Here is an 18,027-nt window from a genome sequence, read left to right as displayed (position 1 = left end):
ATAAGTTTAATGCTTATTTTTTGGTTAAAATTAAGCCGATTCGATATTATGTTAACATGGGTATTATTATAAAGATAATTTAACTTTTTTAAAAATTAAAATAATAATGTTTTAAAAAGAAATAATACAAAAAATCATCTGATATACTTGAAAAATTCGTATATATAGAGCAAAAATTTAGGATATTTTTTCAGACATTCCATTTTTTAGAAATTTTTTAACGCTTTCTTTTATTACATAATAATAGTAAAATTTAAAAAAAATTATTATTAAATTTTTTAGAAAATTAAATTATAAAAAATAACGATGGGTAAATTTTTGGGCCTTGGAAGTTACTGTCAGCACCAGGAAGAAAAACATAACAATAACATATTTAGCGTTCTAGTAGTATCGTTCGTCTCATTTTTATGTATTGCCTTGGCATGTTGTGTCATGATACCAGTTTTTTATTATCAACTGGACAAAATAAAGCTAGAGCAAAATCAAATGGTGGAAACCTTGAAAGGCAAGATGCTTCAGAAGCAACAAGTCATAAATTTCTTGCATATGAAAATAACTGGACTCAAGGTAAGAGTTTAAAGCACCTCGATATATATTCTTTTAAATATTAATTTCAATACCAGGATGAATTAGGAAACAAGGTTGAAGATAAAATTAATATTAATGCTGCGGAAAACGATTTATATTTATCGAGGGACAAGAGAGATACATACGGTCGTCCAGTCAGCCCTTTTTCATACCATAAAGTCGGTATGTAAATTTCAATCATGAGTAGCTTATATACTATATACTTGTAAAATTAACCAATTAATAAAATTTAGTAAATAGAAAAGATATCTAAAAATATTTTAATTTACTGTATATTAGAGGCTTGCAGATCTTGCCCAGATGGAATCCCTGGTCATAGAGGAAAGGCTGGTAATCCTGGGAAACCTGGAAGATCAGGTAATTCGGGGAATAAGGGATCTGATGGCAGAGGAGGCTCGCCAGGAAATCCTGGATTAGCAGGAAGAGATGGCGCTTTAGTAATTTATCTTAAGTGTATTACTTAGATTTTTAGTTGATTTGAATCGTTAAATGAATCGTAGTAATTTGATGATTTTTACCGAGCCATATACCGAATAAAATACCACCGCGACCTTTATTTAATAATTACATATGAATTAATTTTTATAGTATTTACAAAAGTATTTATTGAGAATAGATAAAATTATTGATATCTTTTTTTTGTTGCTAGTATGTAGTACAATATTAGATAACATTTATTTACACCAGGGTCCAGCTGGGTATGCGGGCAAAGACGGAACACCTGGAAGAGATGGTAAACCAGGAGTAGCTGGTCGTAAAGGACTTGATGGTAAATCAGGTACCGACGGAACCCCTGGGAATAATGTTAACCAACCTGTAAGATATTTGAAAATTTTATGAAATTAGATGGCTTAGTCAATAAAAACCTTTTTTTTTGTCTTATTGCTTTAAAAAAAATATTCATCACAGTTATGATGAGTGCAAATATTATATTTATGTTTCAAAAGGGTCCGGCTGGTCAAAATGGTAAGTCAGGTGATGCAGGTACCCCTGGTAAAAGAGGTTACAATGGAAAACCTGGAGCAAGAGGCAACGATGGCAAACCAGGTAGTCCTGGATCCGCTGGACCACAAGTAAGAAATTTATTTAGCAAATGTTTTATTTATCATTAATATTTCAGGCTAAAATAGGCTTTCCATTATTATCAGCAACAATAAATATATAAATAAAATTACGAATTCTTTTTTTACATCAAATTTTAAAATCACGAGATATAGAGAATGTTAAGAATAATATTATTATAACAATTATATTTAACATTTTAAAGGGACCAGCTGGTTCCGCTGGCAAAAAAGGTAATGATGGACAACCAGGAGTATCTGGGAAGAATGGAGTTGATGGTCAAGATGGTGGCGCCGGAAAAGACGGGATACCCGGAAAAGCTGGACAAAAAGTTTATTTAAAGATACATATTTCATATTTTCAAAAAATAACATTTATAGAAATCAAGATAATGTAAGAATAACAATTTGTGAAAAAAATTAATAATCCTAAGGGGAGAAATGGAAATAATGGAGCTGACGGAACACCGGGAGTAGCGGGAAGTGCTGGAAACGATGGAAGTGCGGGAAAAGATGGAAATCCAGGATCTGCGGGAACACCTGGAATTGATGGTGCACCGGTATATTATTAAAATATTTAAGTTAAGTATTTCATTCCTTTATGATGAATTATACTTTCAAAGATAATGTTTACAAAATTTAAGTTATTGCTTTTAAAGTTTTATAATGCCTCCCCTTCCCTTTATTTCATCGCAAAATATCGGATTGATTATTTAAATTGTGTAAGATCTAATAACACCTTAACATCCAAATCATAAAATTGACAAATATGCAGGGTTCTAGCGGTTCTCCAGGCAAGGCAGGCTCTGATGGAAACCCTGGAAACGCAGGAAGCTCAGGTCAACGTGGATCTGATGGCAGTTCTGGAAATGATGGCTCGCAAGGTACTGATGGCCAACCAGGCCCCACCGGTCCTGCTGGATCCGATGGAATTCCTGGCAAAGATGGAAACAACGGTCAAGATGGTGCGCCAGGATCTGATGGATCTGCCGGGAACCCAGGAGTTCCTGGAAACAGTCCTGGACCAAAAGGACAGCCCGGAAAACCAGGAATAGATGGAAGATCTGGATCTGATGGCCAACCCGGCAATAGAGGATCCAACGGAAACGATGGAGTTCCAGGAAAAGATGGTACTCCTGGCGGCAATGGGGAAACGGTAAAAAAAATTAAATGAAAAATTATCATTTTAGTCTATATTTCTCAATTCTTTTTTTATATGCATAAATAATGGTAATAATAAGACCTTTATCTAACTGTAAAATAAATATTTAAGGGGCCCACCGGAATAAGAGGTTCACCCGGTAAACAAGGTACCCCAGGTAGAAATGGTATTCCAGGTGCCAGAGGTAATGCTGGAGATCGTGGTTCAGAAGGCGCCGCTGGATCTGATGGCAAAGCTGGAAGACATGGGAATGCTGGGAGAGATGGATCCAGAGGAAATCCTGGATATGCTGTATATAAATATTTTCTTATATAATCCATATTCATTACTTTGAATTTACAAGTTAGTAAGGAATAAACTCGCTTGAAAAGAAAATGAGCAGATAAATGTTGGGAAAAATAAGTATTATCTTCTATAATCTTTTGTTTAAAATAAAATTTATTTTTAAAGTAATGAAGATTTACAAAATGTTGTGTGAATAAAAAATGCATTTTTAAGAAAATATACTTTAATAATAAATATTATATTTATATGATTGAAAATAATAAAAGGGTGATGACGGAAGGCCAGGAAGTAATGGTAGACCGGGGTCAAAGGGTCAACCCGGTAGGAATGGTAATTCAGGAAGGAGAGGCAATCCTGGTAAATCGGGAAGACCAGGCAAAAAAGGTAGAGATGGAAATCCAGGTAAAAATGATCGTTGTGATTGTAAGAGCCACGGAGCTGGAAAAGGAGAAGGTGCATCTACTTACGTACGTTACGGACGATCTGACTGCCCCTCAGACCAAGGAACCTCATTGTTATATGATGGTATGAATCCTAAATTTCTTAAATAATATTAAAAAATGCATTATATATTTTTTAAATATTATATAATATTATACAAATAACAAATAGGAACGATCGCTAGCGGACATTTCTTCTACACAGGTAGCGGAGGCGGTTATATATGTTTACCAAACAACCCCGAATTCTTACAATTCACTGACAAATTCGATTCGAAATCCAAGTTGTTTGGAACAGTTTACAAAACTTCCCACAATTCTAACTTGAAATACGCGAATTTTGATTCACACATAGCTACATGTGCCGTATGTCACGTAAGGCGAAACGCTATTCTCATGATTCCTGGTTACACTAGCTGCCCTAATCCTTTCCACCAGGAATACAAAGGTTATATCGAAAAAGTTACCTTAAATAAAATAAATCAATTGAAAAAAAAAGATATGATATATATAATTTTAATGGGATTAAATCTAAATATATATTAAGGAAAATTTTTACCAATTATAAAATAAAAAAAAATCGTACTAGTTAAAAATGAAAAATAATAATTAAAATAATGGGAGTATTATCTTTGAAATAAATCACTATGAGTTTGAAAAATGACACTATGTCAACTAAAAAAAGTTTTATTTAGAATGGCTAGGATTAAATTTAAATTCATTAAAGAAATCTAGGTTGATTTCACCTGAACTAGGTGTAGGCTTCAGGGTTAATAAATTTTTTTTAAAAAAGTTGGAAATAGGCTTCATTGTCGAAGTTTATTTTCTTTAGATTTGTTCAACCTTTTTTTTTTTTGATAAAGTTGTTTTTTAAAAAAAATTTTTATATTAAATATATTTTTGTATATTTTACCTATAGGTTAAATAATGCCTAATCTAAAATAAAGTGTAAAAATTGAAAACAGAAACTAATCATTTACATTATTTTAACCAATACATTAATTTTTTATCAACATTTAAATTTTGAATGGTGCGAAGGTTATTTGATGTCGGCTAACACACAAAAAACTCGTACTAGTTACATTTGTGTTGACCAAGAACCTAATTCTGGAGGCTCTAATTATGACAAAGATATGTCGGTATTGACGGTTGTTGAAGCTGATTGCGGAATATTACCATGCGACAAATATCCCAGTGGGTGCGAGATCCCTTGCGTTGTTTGTTCTGCTTAAAAAAATGATATAATTTATAGAAGATTTTCGTTATGCTTAATCACATTTTTACTTATTTAAAAAAAATTACATATTTATAATTATCATTATTTTTAAAATACGAAAAATTATTTATATCGAGTTTTAACACTCGTCTCTTATTAATTAATCGGGTTTATTGTGTTTATTAAACAGAAATAAAATTTTCTTCAGTCTTGCATTAATTCGATGAATTTGTTTATGTGGTATATTAATGGATTTAAAATAAAAACCCTCGATCGCTGCACTGCGCTGCGCTACATTTGCGCTCTCACTCTGTTTCACAAAGAGCAAGACTCATTGGCATATAATCTCAGAGGGCATAATATTTGAGATGCTATTATATTTAGGGCTAAAAATCGTTAGGGTAAAAATATATAGTAAGCTTGAATTAATAAAAATATTAGGTATTTTGCTTAAATATATAGTGCATATTTAATTTTGTCTCAAATTAAAATAATTATTAATAGTATAATAAACAATTCATTGGCGATTTGTACTTGTAATATTTTTTTTAAAAGAAATGGAATAATTTGTTGCGTATAGTAAAATTTATTCTTATAAAGTTGTATATTTGTTGTGATAAAGTAGTCGATTAATATTAATTTCAGATTTACTTTAAAAATTTTCTAGGAAATTCAATTATTAGCGATTTTTGTTTTCGCGATTCAGAAAATTTTGATCACCGCTTTACCACATAAGCAGATGAATTATCTGCATGGCTCACGACCATATCTTTTATGGGTTTCCTCTGGAGTAATTTTATTCCTTTCAAAAAAGCATATATATATAAGACTTGCAGATGCGGTCCGGAAATGGTTAGAAAATGGTAAGATTTTTAAAAAATCCAGATTCGGATAAAAGATTTAAAAATTTGGGCTGGGCATAAAAAGTGAAAAAAAAATAAGAATTCTGGACGAGCTGCTTTTAAATAAATTAATAATCAGTTTGAAAGTTGGGTAAAATCGTATAATAGAGTATTCAATATTCATTTTCAATTTCCCCTGAAACAATGTGCAAAACTGTGCCAAAATTATATTAATTTAAAAAAAATTAAATGATAAAAAATAAAAATCCAGGTTGAGACTAAAATTGATTTAGGTCTCTTAAATACTTATATAGTTAATTTTACATGTCTGGAGCCCCATATCCTCTCCCAGTAGTAATCCCCCACCCCCCTCAGTTAATTAACACATGTCGATTATATTTCAATTTAATTAAACATTGGTCTAATTTTTTTTAAAAGTTATAACTCAACAAGAAGCTCATATATTGCAAAAATAGCTCAAAAATATTCCATCTTAAGTAAAGTTTGGCATATCACTAACAATAGCAGGAATATTATATTTCATCGTCAATAAACTTTACCAGAACAGTATGCACTCTCCTTTGGGAATATAAATAAATGGAACTCCCGTAATTAACTAACTTAACCATAAAAGTTATTTAAAAAATGTAACATGCACATTTGGCGAAAAATAATTTTATATATGTAAATCAATAATTAACGCAAAAAATTATATCTATATGTCCTATAAATCTGTACTTATTCACGATATTTAACACTTAACTAAATTTGATTTTTAATTTATTTAAATATTTTGTTTGAATCGAAAATGATATGATATATTATACTATTTATATTTAAATTTGTTTAATATTAAAATAATTTTGAAAAATATTATTAATTGACTGAGATGTGTAAATTTTTAAAAATATTTTATCATAAATCTATTTTCGAAGAATGAGTATAATATTTAAATTTCTATAGGGTTGGACCGGAAAAGATTTGAGAACTTTAATATTAATGATAAAACTAAGAGTATAGAAATAAATTATAGAATTTTGAATTATAAATGAATTTTTCTTTATTAAAATAGGTTTAACCAATTTGTTAGGCGGCGGCATATTCGGCATGCATACAATTGTCGATCAAAAAATACTAAACCACCGCCATTAATTTATACTTTAGCCAACAGGTTTATTCAGTGTCGTAGCCAGGATTTTATCATGGGGGGGGGGGGGGGGTTAAAAATTGTTGGGGGGCTTCGCCTCCAAAACCTCCCATTTTTTTGAACACGCCCCCCAAACCTCCCATTTTTTTTGAACACTTAATTGCTTATATTTTTGGATTTGTTAAAATTGTTTTATATTTTCATATAACAGAATTTTAGGGTATTTTATTATATATTTAACATTCCTTTATTTAATCATGTATATATTTTTATTAATTAAAATATTTTCAAAATGTTAATATTTTCAAAATGTTGATATTTTATATAATACAGATTTTAATATTAAAAATTATAATGTATAAAGACTCTATTTAAAAAAAAAGTAATTTTTTACAATTATATAAAATATGTGTAATTCTTATGCAAATAATGAAAAAAATATGATATATTATCTTATAAATAATACTTTTTTTACAAAATAAAATTGATTATATATTAAAACTAATTAAATTTTATTGTTATTTTTTGATTTGAATTTAAAAAGAGAGATCTACTTTTCTCTGAGATTTTGCTAATTCATCTAGAATCAAATTTTTATCTAAAATAATCTCCTTATAAATATTATTTAAACGTTTTTCACCGGTTGTGTTTCTTAAATAAGTTTTTAACCTTCTTAAAGTTGAAAAAGACCTTTAATTAGTGCAGGTACTAATTGGCAAGGTAGCTAAAATAATTAATAATGTTTAGATATTAGGCAGGGAATCTAAAATGCAATTACACATGGAAAGGGCCTGCAGAGCATTTTTTGGTCTCAAAGAATACCCTATTCTGTCAAGATTTTTATACCAAAATTCGACATCACAAAGTAACTTATCATATGAACCTACTAAATCATCAGCATAAAATTCTGAGATTTTTTATATCCTCTCGTGTTTCAAGTGTAATCAACAGTTTAGACTCAACCGGCAAAAGAAAATAAAAGCTTTTTAAAATATAATTATGACTAATAAATCTTTCTTTTAATTGAAATTAAAATGTATCAATAAGGGGAATAAAAATGATTTTATAAAAATCCTCAATCGTAGATGCATCAATATTTGATCGATTGGATTGTCTAGAGATTACTCTAGATGCATCAATATTTGATCGATTGGATTGTCTAGAGATTACTCTAGGTTTAAAAATTTCAATTCCAAACATATTAGCAATCTCCTTTACTTTTTCATATATTTCATGAAATTTTTCATCCACATTCTCTCTGATATTTGTTAATATTTCAACAATATCCTTTGCTCTATTCATAATCTCCCTTAAATCCAAATCACTTTTTTGTAGCATTTTGCTAAAATCATATGTATAATTAAATAAAAAATAAACACATTGAATTGAAATAAAAAACTGTGGCTTAATAATAGCCTGCAAAAGATTTTTGGCATCTGCTGAATCTTTTTCCTTGCTTGATATATAAAATTCTAGTGCTGCAAAGACAACATCATATAGTTCAATAAAAACTTTCACCGACTCCTGTCTTTCGATGAATCTGGTCGGACAATATCTTTTTAGTTTTTTTTTTGATTTTTTGAGTCAATATCATGATACGTTTGAATTAATAACTCCCTTTTTTTGGGTGGTGTGAAATTCATATTGAAAATGAGAAATATATATTTTTATAAAATGGAATATGACAAACTAGACAACTTCTAGGAAATGCAAAATAATATAAAATTTATTTAATAAATATAAAAATAATCAAATGTGTATATCTATTATTATTTATAATAAATTTAAAACATAAAAATTAAGCGTTTATTAAGAATTTATTAAATTAAAATTAAAAATTTTAAAAAAATTTTAAAAAATTTAAAAAATAAAATTTTAAAAATAAAATTTTAAAAAATAAAGGGTGATTATATGTTTCTATGTTAAATTTATTTGGTATAATATAATAGTAAGTATTAGAGAAACCTGGCATGACTTGTCAACCCGGTATATTTTTAATTTCTCGCCCGTTAAGAAAAGTCTGGACCCACCACGAGTATTTCGGCAAGAACATTTTTAATATCTAAATCTAATTTTTTTCCCAATATCTAAGGCTTTTATATTTCTCCTCTATGGTTATCTATTTCTTACAAGAACCCTTTCATAAATCGATGTATGATGTCTGTATTTTATATTTGTAATGGAATCTTTTCATATATAACTTGTTTAATATTTTGTGAATTTACAATATTATTTATAAATTTATTATTTTTATTAGAGAGCCCTTAAAGTAAAATACAAAGATAAACATATTGTAATTTATTTTCGAATAAAATAGTATAAACATAATATTAGTTTGAATTCAAATAATAGCATAAATGCCATCGAAATCAACTTGCGAGGAACTGTCTGGTTTTATATGTATAAATTGTCTGGCCTAAAAAATTTTATGTATAAATAAATTTTCAGAGATCTCTATTAACTATACAAAATATATTCTACGACTACATATAATTAGATTCTATAATATTTTGATTGTTATATTCAAGAAATAATATCTTGTTTTGATAGAGATTTATTACGGGTTCAATAATTTATAAACATTTTCTTTTATATTTTTAACTCTTTAAAAGTCCAACTTTTTTTTAATGAGTGAAAAAATTTTTTTAAATAAATTCTTTATTTATATATTCCTTAGATGGAAAATTTCTAGTTTAATTTTAAATTTATAAAAAGATAATACTATATGGCATCTATAGGCCCCTTCACACAAAAATTATGTTCTTAAGAATAAAAATGCTAAGCATTATGATTAGTCTTGTTAAACGACTCGATTTTTAAAAACGGCTAACCCAATATTTTAGCCAAAAAATACTACGCAAGCCTAGAGATTTCGTTAATAAATGTCATAACCCATCTACCATCTTTGAGTAAAATTGCCGGGTTAGCATAATATTTTTTGGCTAAAATATTGGATTAGCAGTTTTTAAAAATCGAGCCTTTAACAACACTAATTATAATAAATATTATCAGATTTTATAAGAAATAGAATGTTTATAATTTGACCAAAATCGGAACATAAAAATGAGGAAAAGTGAGAATGCAATAAAATACAAGCATAAGCCTATATTAATCTGAGAATTAATAAAATACGATCGAAATTATATAATTATATTGTAATGTCAAATTAAATCATTAAGCGTTCTTAGTGGTTACAAAATAACGCAAGTTAATGATGTCGTCAAATTAGCTAGCAGTACTTTAAAGGGTTAATTAATTGTAATTTATAACCAATTTTTCTATTAAATCATTAAGCGTTCTTAGTGGTTACAAAATAACGCAAGTTAATGATGTCGTCAAATTAGCTAGCAGTACTTTAAAGGGTTAATTAATTGTAATTTATAACCAATTTTTCTATAGTCAGTCATAGAACCGGATTCAAAATATTTTGCATAGCGATACCGCTTTTACATCGAAAATTTATTATATCAGCTAAAATGACTTAATTATCACTACCCTGCAGTATTCCTAATTCTTTTATTATATTATGATTCATCAAATCTCTTATTCGTAAAATGCCGATCATATTATGAAAATTAGATGACATTGTTTTGAGATTTTTTTTTCTATGAAACATGTTTTTAATTTCTTCTTCTTCTAGCAGAGATGTAGAACCATAACACGATTAAATAATATTATATTATTTGCTTTGAGTTAAAGTACATTTATTACAATGACATGACTAAACGGTTGAGTATATTTATAAACTTTAAATTCTTTTATCTAAAATTTTTCATCATCTAAGATATTACTATTTAATCTTGGGCACAATTAGCAATTTACCTAGGAGTTTTAGTTAAACTATCCAAATTTTAACCTTACTTACTCTAAACTCGTTCAAGGCTTCCAGCAGAAACTTTACCCGTGACAGGGACATATTTATAACTCTTTGATCACCAATCGATATGAGAAATTTACAAAAGGTAATTCATATGATGCTCATTGGCTTCTATCATATGCCATTTTTTTTATCCTGAACATATTACTTTTAATCATATTTTTTTTACTGATCAATAACCAAATAAATATTAATTTTATATTGGTAGAAATAATTATAAAATTTCGTATAAAATACTGAATGTTAATTATTCACCGTTAATATATATAAAATTTGACCTGCTGCTTTTAATCAAATTATTTAAAATTAATTAAGTTCATATTTTTGGACTTGTTTCTCTTACATCGGAGTTCATTAGTAATAAAATTCCTGGTTAAATTTATTTTTATTATTTTTTCTTCTAAAAATAAATATAAAAATAAAATTAAAGTTGTTTTTTCCGGAAAAACTCATATGATAAAAACAAACGCTACTTTTTGCTTATTTCTGCTTTAATCTAATAGAAAATATAATCTAACAATTTTGTTGGATATTTATTACTATCATTTTATAACCCTCACATTTTTTTAAATATTATCTTATCTAATTAACATTTTTTAATTTAATAAGTTTTAAATTGATTATCTGTTAATCTCAAAGGTACAAAAAGAATTATTTTGCTAATAAAAAAAATCATTACAGAAGTCAGCATCCTGCCTAATTTTATCTTCTTTTTTTAAATACTCTTTCTTTAGGGTATGGGGCTTAATTTGGATATTTAATTGATTTTTGATAGGTTTTATGTATAATTGTAATTAAAAAATTAGAAATAAAATGTTGGTGGATATAATTAGAAAAAAATATTTCTCCGGTTTTTTCATTTTTATTTTACTCAACATACGAGTAATTTTATTGAATGTCATAAATGATTTTATACATATTAAAATAAATTGCAAATTACTTAATAATCGGAAATAGCAACTTTTTTTTAATTACATAAAATAAAATTAAAGTAGGTTATATAAAAAAATTAGGTTATTAAAACGACACAATTTTTCTAGATATAAGTTATTTAATTAAAATTATATTAAAATTTCTTGCTTTTTAAATAGACATAGAATTTTAAATAATTTTTTTTTAGTATTTATACTAATATATCATTTTGATTAAGAAAATATTTAATGACACATCCCACCATGACATATACTGTTTCATTTATCATATAATCCATAATTATCATAGGAAAAACACCAACAAATATTTATAATTAATTTATGAGCCAATTCAATGTCATTATACCTCTAATAAAAAGCAAATTTATAGAAATTGTTTTTAATCTAGTCATGAAAGATAAAATTTTCATCTGGGGTAGAAACTAGAGTTGTTAAAAGATACTTAAATATAATGTTAACATATACATTGCTAATATATATCAAGATACAGATACAATTTACCCATGATATTTTTATTATTAACATGTGTGCATAATGTCAAAAATATATCGTTAAAAACTCAAATTGCGAAGAGATCCAAGCATTTTTATACATTGATATTTTATTCATGTAAAATATTATTGTTAATTTTTATTAATAAAATATTCTTGAATTTTCATCATTAAGATATCTCAGTTTATTCGTAATCACATTTTTATCCATACTAAAAAGTATTTTAACTGATGCGGTGGAAGATAGTGTTATACTTTATGAATTTCATCTTTAAAGTAGGATAATCTTTAAATAAATTAAAATCATAAGCACGATATTAATTTTTAAAATAATCGGACAATTGTTACATATTCTTTTAATTTGAATCTTCGGCAAATTCTTATTTATTTTCACCAAATGACATATTTAGCTTATCAGTAAATTCTTTTCTGATAAAGGATATACCAGAAAGAATCTCTATATCAATTTTGTTAACATTTAATCAAGTTATATTACCTTCATTTTTAAGGATATTCATTAGCCGCCTATATTACATTTTCCAGGGAAGCAGGGTCATGCTAAGATTATAGTGGGCCCTGGGCAAAAAGGTGCAAATGAATTTGCGGTCCTTTATAAACTTCAATTTTCCCCTAACCTTTATTTATATTTTCAAATTGATTAGCGTATAAGCATCTTAATATACGATAGCTAATATTTAGGCGAATGATAGTCACTACCAAGTCAACTAAACTACGGCAATTTTCTAAATACCAACCAAATTTGCTAGATAACGACCAAAATTTATTAAAATGTAATAAGTCCCTTATTATTTAACATATGGTCAAGTCCGGCTTCCTATATATCATCCCTCCAAGGACGGAACCACTAAGTTAGATTAAGAAAAAAACATGATTATTGCTGAGTTTCGAACCTATACATAACCATAGGATTGGTAAGCGACGCTCTTGCCGAATAGGCCACAAGAGTCTTTCCAACAATCACGATTTTTCAAATATATATTATAATTATAAATAAATTTGGTAGTGTCTATCTAAATGAAAAATAAACAAAATACATATTTTATAGGTATTACCTTAAGGTAATAACTAAGAGATCTGCAAAAATAGGCCTGGCCCGTACCTGGTCTGGCCCAAACGGGCTTCAGGCCGGGTTCGAGCCTAATTTTTTAAAAAAAACGGGCTCGGGCTGGGTTGATCCTAATATTTTTTATGAAAATTCGGGCCGGGCCTTAGAATTTTTTTTAAATATATCTATTTTATGTTGAATTTTTTATGTAAAATAAAAATATTTGATTTAATTTATAGGAACTAGACGCTATATAACATATATTTTTAATTATTTATAAAAATTAATTTCTATATTTATAATAAATTAGGGCAGGGCTGGTAAATTTTTTCAAAAATAATTTCGGGTCGGGCCGGCAAAATTATTTTAAAAAATCTCGGGTTCGGGCCGGGGCAAAACTTTTTTAAAAAAATTTCGGACCGGGCCGGGCTTGAAAAATTAGGCCCGATGCAGATCACTAATGACTATCATTAACCTAATATTTAAGCATATATTATATAGTAAAATACAAATAATTTATTGAATAAGGTAACTATAACCCCCTTGTTCCTCATTGGCATGGGCTTGCAGGGAGTTATAAATAGATTTGAATTTAATATTACAAGTGTTGATAAATTTTTTAATATAAATTTAGTTACTGAATCGAGCGACCTTAAATATTTTACATAATATTTGAATTATAAAAATTCAAGTCATTGCCTATTATGAATTAGAATCTGCAAAGTTAGACCCGGCCCGATCGGGCTTGGGCCGGGCCTAATTCAATTTAAAACAATCGGGTTCGGGCCGGGCCTAATATTTTAAAAAAAATTCGGGCCGGGTCGGGTTGGACCTTGAGATTTTTTTTAAATATATCTAAATTTATCAATTTTATATTGAATTTTTTATGTAAAATAAAAATATTTGATTTTATTTATTGAAACTAAACGACATATAACATATATCTTTTATTTTAAATAATTATAAAGATTAATTTCTATATTTAAATAAATTAGGGCTGGGCTGGGTCTGTAAATTTTTTTAAAAAAAATTTCGGGTTCGGGCCGGCAAAACCTTTTAAAAAAATTTCAGGTTCGGACCGGAGGCAAAACTTTTCTAAAAAAATTTCGGGCCGGGCCGGGCTTGAAAAATTAGGCCCGATGCAGATCACTATTATGAATATCCTTAAAGGATTGAATAACTTGCATGCTTCTTTTAATAATATTTATGCTCTGTATATGGTAATATTTTTGATTTGCAAGGCATGAATCATTTGAAATGACTTGCCCAGAAATATTTCTGCCAATTCAAGTCTGGTATAAGCATAAAGCTTGAATGGTCATTTAAGTTTAATAGCACGGGGTAGAGATCTGCAAAAATATGCCTATCTTTAAAAAAAGAAATTAGGTTCGGGCTAATATTTTTTAAAAAAATTCGGACCGGGTCGGGCTTTGGAAATTTTTTTAATATATCTAAATTTATCAATTTTATGTTGAATTTTCAATGTAAATAAAAATATTTGATTTTATTTATAGAAACTAGCCTATAACATATATCTTTTATTTTGAGTAATTATAAAAATTAATTTCTATAATTTAAATAAATTTGGCTGGACTGGTAAATTTTTTTAAAAAAAAATTCGGGTTCGGGCCGGCAAAACTTTTTAAAAAATATTTCGGGTTCGGGCCAGGCTTGAAAAATTAGGCACGATTAGATCACTAACACGGGGTACTTATTGCTTAAGCGTGTAATATCAATTGATTTCCAGTCATTATATTTATTTTATCTATAATAAGATTTATCTTTTTTGTTGTAAAATCGAAAATAAAGGTATTTGAAAGGCTGCAGCGATTCTTTCCTTCGTAATTTCAATTAAAATGCTTTACTGGAAATTGACGCCCTAAATTTAATATATAAAATGAATGCAGATTAATTTAAAGCTCGTCTAGTTACATATTGTAAAAAAATAACGGTAACTAGGTACTTATGAAAAAAATTAAATTTCTAATTTATTATGTTTAATATGATTTTCCAAATTAAAATGACTGTTTATTAAAAATAATGACCTACTTACATAAGGTTTACTGTAGAAACTTTGAAAAAAGTTTATTGTTAAAGTTAAATTAAAAATTATTAAGCTCAAATTTTTATGAATAATAAATATTATATTGTGGTATTTATATATTTTTTCGGAACAAACACTATATTATTTTATTTTTTTTCAACGCAAATTTATGTGGTAATTTTTTTCCGGGTAATTTCTTTGCTTAAATCGTGTTTTCTTAAATTTATTTTGATTAAAATTTGTAAAATTTTTATATAATGATGAGTTATATTATAGAACATTAAAAAATAAACCTGCATTTGAAATTTAACTAACTGTAAATAATAATTTTTCAAAAGTAACATTTAACAACACGAGTTGAATTGTAAACTTCTAATTAGTATTTATTCATTGACACTAAACTCTGCCTCATCGCTTTAAGCCATAAGTGGTAGATGATTCAGATTAAAACCTTCAACAATTTTTTTTTAATTAGACGAGAGTGCTCAGCTTCTCGCTAAATCTGATAGGGCTAAAAACCATAAATGACAATTCATAAACTTGTATATTAAAAGATATAATCTTATAATTATGTTGCATTGAAAAGCTAATTGCTCTAAAAGTTTCAGGTTGCCCAGCCCGGTTCGTAACATAATTATATTTTATGAAAGATAAAAAATTTGCATTATTTATAAAAAAAATAAGTTGCCCGGATTAAAACTATTTCTTAGCCTGGATCGCAAGCTTAGGGTGGTGCAGAATCTCTAGTAGAAACATCAAAATTCGAAAAAAAGAATATTTATTGCGATTTTAAATGTTATAATTTAAAGCATGATTGACATTTTTATACTATAATACAATTCTACTATGCAATACATGTATAAAAAATATAAAATACTGTTTTTCTAAAAAAAAGCCTATAGTACAAACAATTCACACTATATTATTACAAATGTTAATATATTAAATTTATAAAAGTATTCATTATAAAGTATATATGCACCTAATTAAAACTTATATAGCTTTAAATTTTTTTTATAGACAATTTAATATTTGTTGAATCCATTCTTTGGCTGAATATTCATCAGATGCCAAAAATGTGTACAATCTTTTCGTAGTCTTGAGCTAAAATCATAAATATTATTTTAGTGATTAAATCTATAAATTAAATAAACGCGCCTAAACAGGGATACAAATCGAAATATCGGCTCGGTTCCCGTATAAATAATGATTCGGGAATTTATCATATAGATTGTAACAAATTAACAATATTTTTTAACATAAAATAAAGAATTATTTTTAATATTTTCCTAAAAACTACTGAGCCTTGAGCCGTATAATTAAAATATTTTCAAGATTTACTTTTGTCAAATTATAAGGAGAATTTTTATAGTTTATGTCAAAAAGCATATACAAAGAATGTCGATTGATATTCAATAATCAAAAAAATTACAGTTCAAACTAATTTTTCGAACTTTTCAGAGGTACAAATGATTATATTTTTAAAGTTCAAGGTTCGGTAAGTAAAAACGGTTTATCGTATAGATACACTTAAGCTATAGTATAGAAAATTAAGATTTTTTTTTAATCTTCAGAGAAACAATAAACTCCTTGTATCAAATTTTACTAAACAAAAAAAAAGAGAAACAAAATTTTAAATATTTTAAATTATGGAATTTAATAAAACATTACAACATTGAAAAGAACGCATAATTTAATTTTTTACGTCAAAATAGGATTTTGCATTCCCAACACAATTATCATCCATAACCCTATGAGTATTTATACATTGAGAATAATTGGAAGGAGACACCGAGACAATTTCTTTTAATGAAATGATACCCTTGCAGCACCTGTCTTGATAACTATCGTAATATCTCAACTTTAATTTAATTTAAATAAATATAGTATATAAAGTAAAATAGTGATCTCAAACGTGCCTAAAATATTCCCCTAAAATGCCGAAATGAAAACAGCCTAAGATGCAAAGAGGGTTAAATAGAGGTTATATAGTAGTTGAAACAAAAGGCAGTAGATTGTATTAATTATAAACCTGATAAGCAACAGCGTCTAAAACAAACCAGCGTTGTTTCCAACCTTTGACTAATGAACCACATTTCTTGTATAAATACCCCTGGTAAGTGGTGAAGGATATAGTCGCTTGACTTACATGACCTGTATCATCTGTCGCATTAAAATCCTCCGATAATTTATTATTGTAATTATTAAAATTTTTAAAGGTCGATAAATGAGGATTGTTATTGTGTGACTCGTTGCACGTAATTCCAGCCCTGGTGCTAAGAGTGCTTATACCTTTATATATAATTCATTTTAATCTTGAGATGATATCCGTCCATCAATAATAAAAAAAATCATAAATATTTTTAAAAATACTAATTTACCAGAGGTGTTTATGGAGGATGTATCGCTTTTATCCACTAAACTCCCCGTGTAAGGGGATTTTGTGTGAATACTCAAGAATATATCATCAGTATCTTCTTCTATTTTGTGGTCTTCTAGGTGCTTTAAAATGTCCTTCAAATCGACAAATTTTGTTTCCGGTTTATCGCCATCCGATTTTTCATAAGATGTATTATTTTCAAAGGACTCTGAAAGGTGTGAATCAGCGTGAGCTATGGATTAATATTATTAATTATTTTTAAATTCTAAAATAAAATAATTGCTAAAATAAATTATTGAAGTTTTTTCAAAGTGTCTCAAATTTAGAGTTACCAAAAAAAAGATGGTAATAAAAAAAATCTCGTTTTGTATCTTTCCACGGAGTTTAAAGCCTCTCGAAGAATCCTGAGTTGGTGTACAACATTTAAAAAATTATGTTGCTTTCTTTTTTAATATAACATTTGATTAATATAGGTTTATAATTATAATTTCTAAAT

The 18,027-nt window shown here is 27.5% G+C and overlaps 2 protein-coding genes across 3 annotated transcripts in view; one reads left to right on the top strand and one right to left on the bottom strand.

The window, feature by feature from the left end:
- Nucleotides 1-224: 224 nt before the first annotated feature.
- On the top strand, nt 225-4,950 carry LOC135923212 (collagen alpha-1(III) chain-like). The gene is made up of 12 exons (XM_065457847.1): nt 225-567; nt 624-750; nt 868-1,025; nt 1,276-1,404; nt 1,536-1,661; nt 1,856-1,981; nt 2,084-2,209; nt 2,425-2,805; nt 2,923-3,102; nt 3,363-3,621; nt 3,709-3,984; nt 4,575-4,950. Exons 1-12 carry the CDS (start codon nt 307-309, stop codon nt 4,766-4,768), a joined length of 2,343 nt encoding a protein of 780 aa, XP_065313919.1. The 5' UTR covers nt 225-306; the 3' UTR covers nt 4,769-4,950.
- An 11,094-nt stretch (nt 4,951-16,044) lies between these two features.
- LOC135925531 (myotubularin-related protein 13-like) overlaps nt 16,045-18,027 on the bottom strand; it is a 65,710-nt gene continuing 63,727 nt past the window's right edge. Inside the window, exons 41-44 of one of the 2 annotated variants that reach the window (XM_065460912.1) lie at nt 17,533-17,763; nt 17,184-17,443; nt 16,857-17,012; nt 16,045-16,255 (exon numbers count right to left, since the gene is read on the bottom strand). In XM_065460912.1, coding sequence (XP_065316984.1) covers nt 16,166-16,255; nt 16,857-17,012; nt 17,184-17,443; nt 17,533-17,763 — 737 coding nt within the window. In that variant the 3' untranslated portion in view covers nt 16,045-16,165. Of the gene's footprint in view, nt 16,256-16,856; nt 17,013-17,183; nt 17,444-17,532; nt 17,764-18,027 lie in introns of those variants that run through there. The other variant, XR_010571664.1, reaches the window with a different exon arrangement.

Source organism: Gordionus sp. m RMFG-2023, chromosome 2 (assembly GCF_954871325.1).
Source record: "Gordionus sp. m RMFG-2023 chromosome 2, tfGorSpeb1-WG-v2, whole genome shotgun sequence".
NCBI classification, from domain to species: Eukaryota; Metazoa; Nematomorpha; class Gordioida; order Chordodea; family Parachordodidae; genus Gordionus; species Gordionus sp. m RMFG-2023.
The sequence above is the reverse complement of the archived record's forward strand: the minus strand, read 5'-3'. Positions and strand labels throughout refer to the sequence as shown.

What these genes read in the sequence shown, in the direction of transcription:
- LOC135923212 (XM_065457847.1), top strand. Translation starts at nt 307, where the DNA reads ATGGGTAAATTTTTGGGCCTTGGAAGTTACTGTCAGCACCAGGAAGAA. An exon ending in CAGGAAGAGATGGCGCTTTA is followed by an intron (nt 1,026 to 1,275) that starts GTAATTTATCTT and finishes TATTTACACCAG; the next exon opens with GGTCCAGCTGGGTATGCGGG. An exon ending in GGAATAATGTTAACCAACCT is followed by an intron (nt 1,405 to 1,535) that starts GTAAGATATTTG and finishes ATGTTTCAAAAG; the next exon opens with GGTCCGGCTGGTCAAAATGG.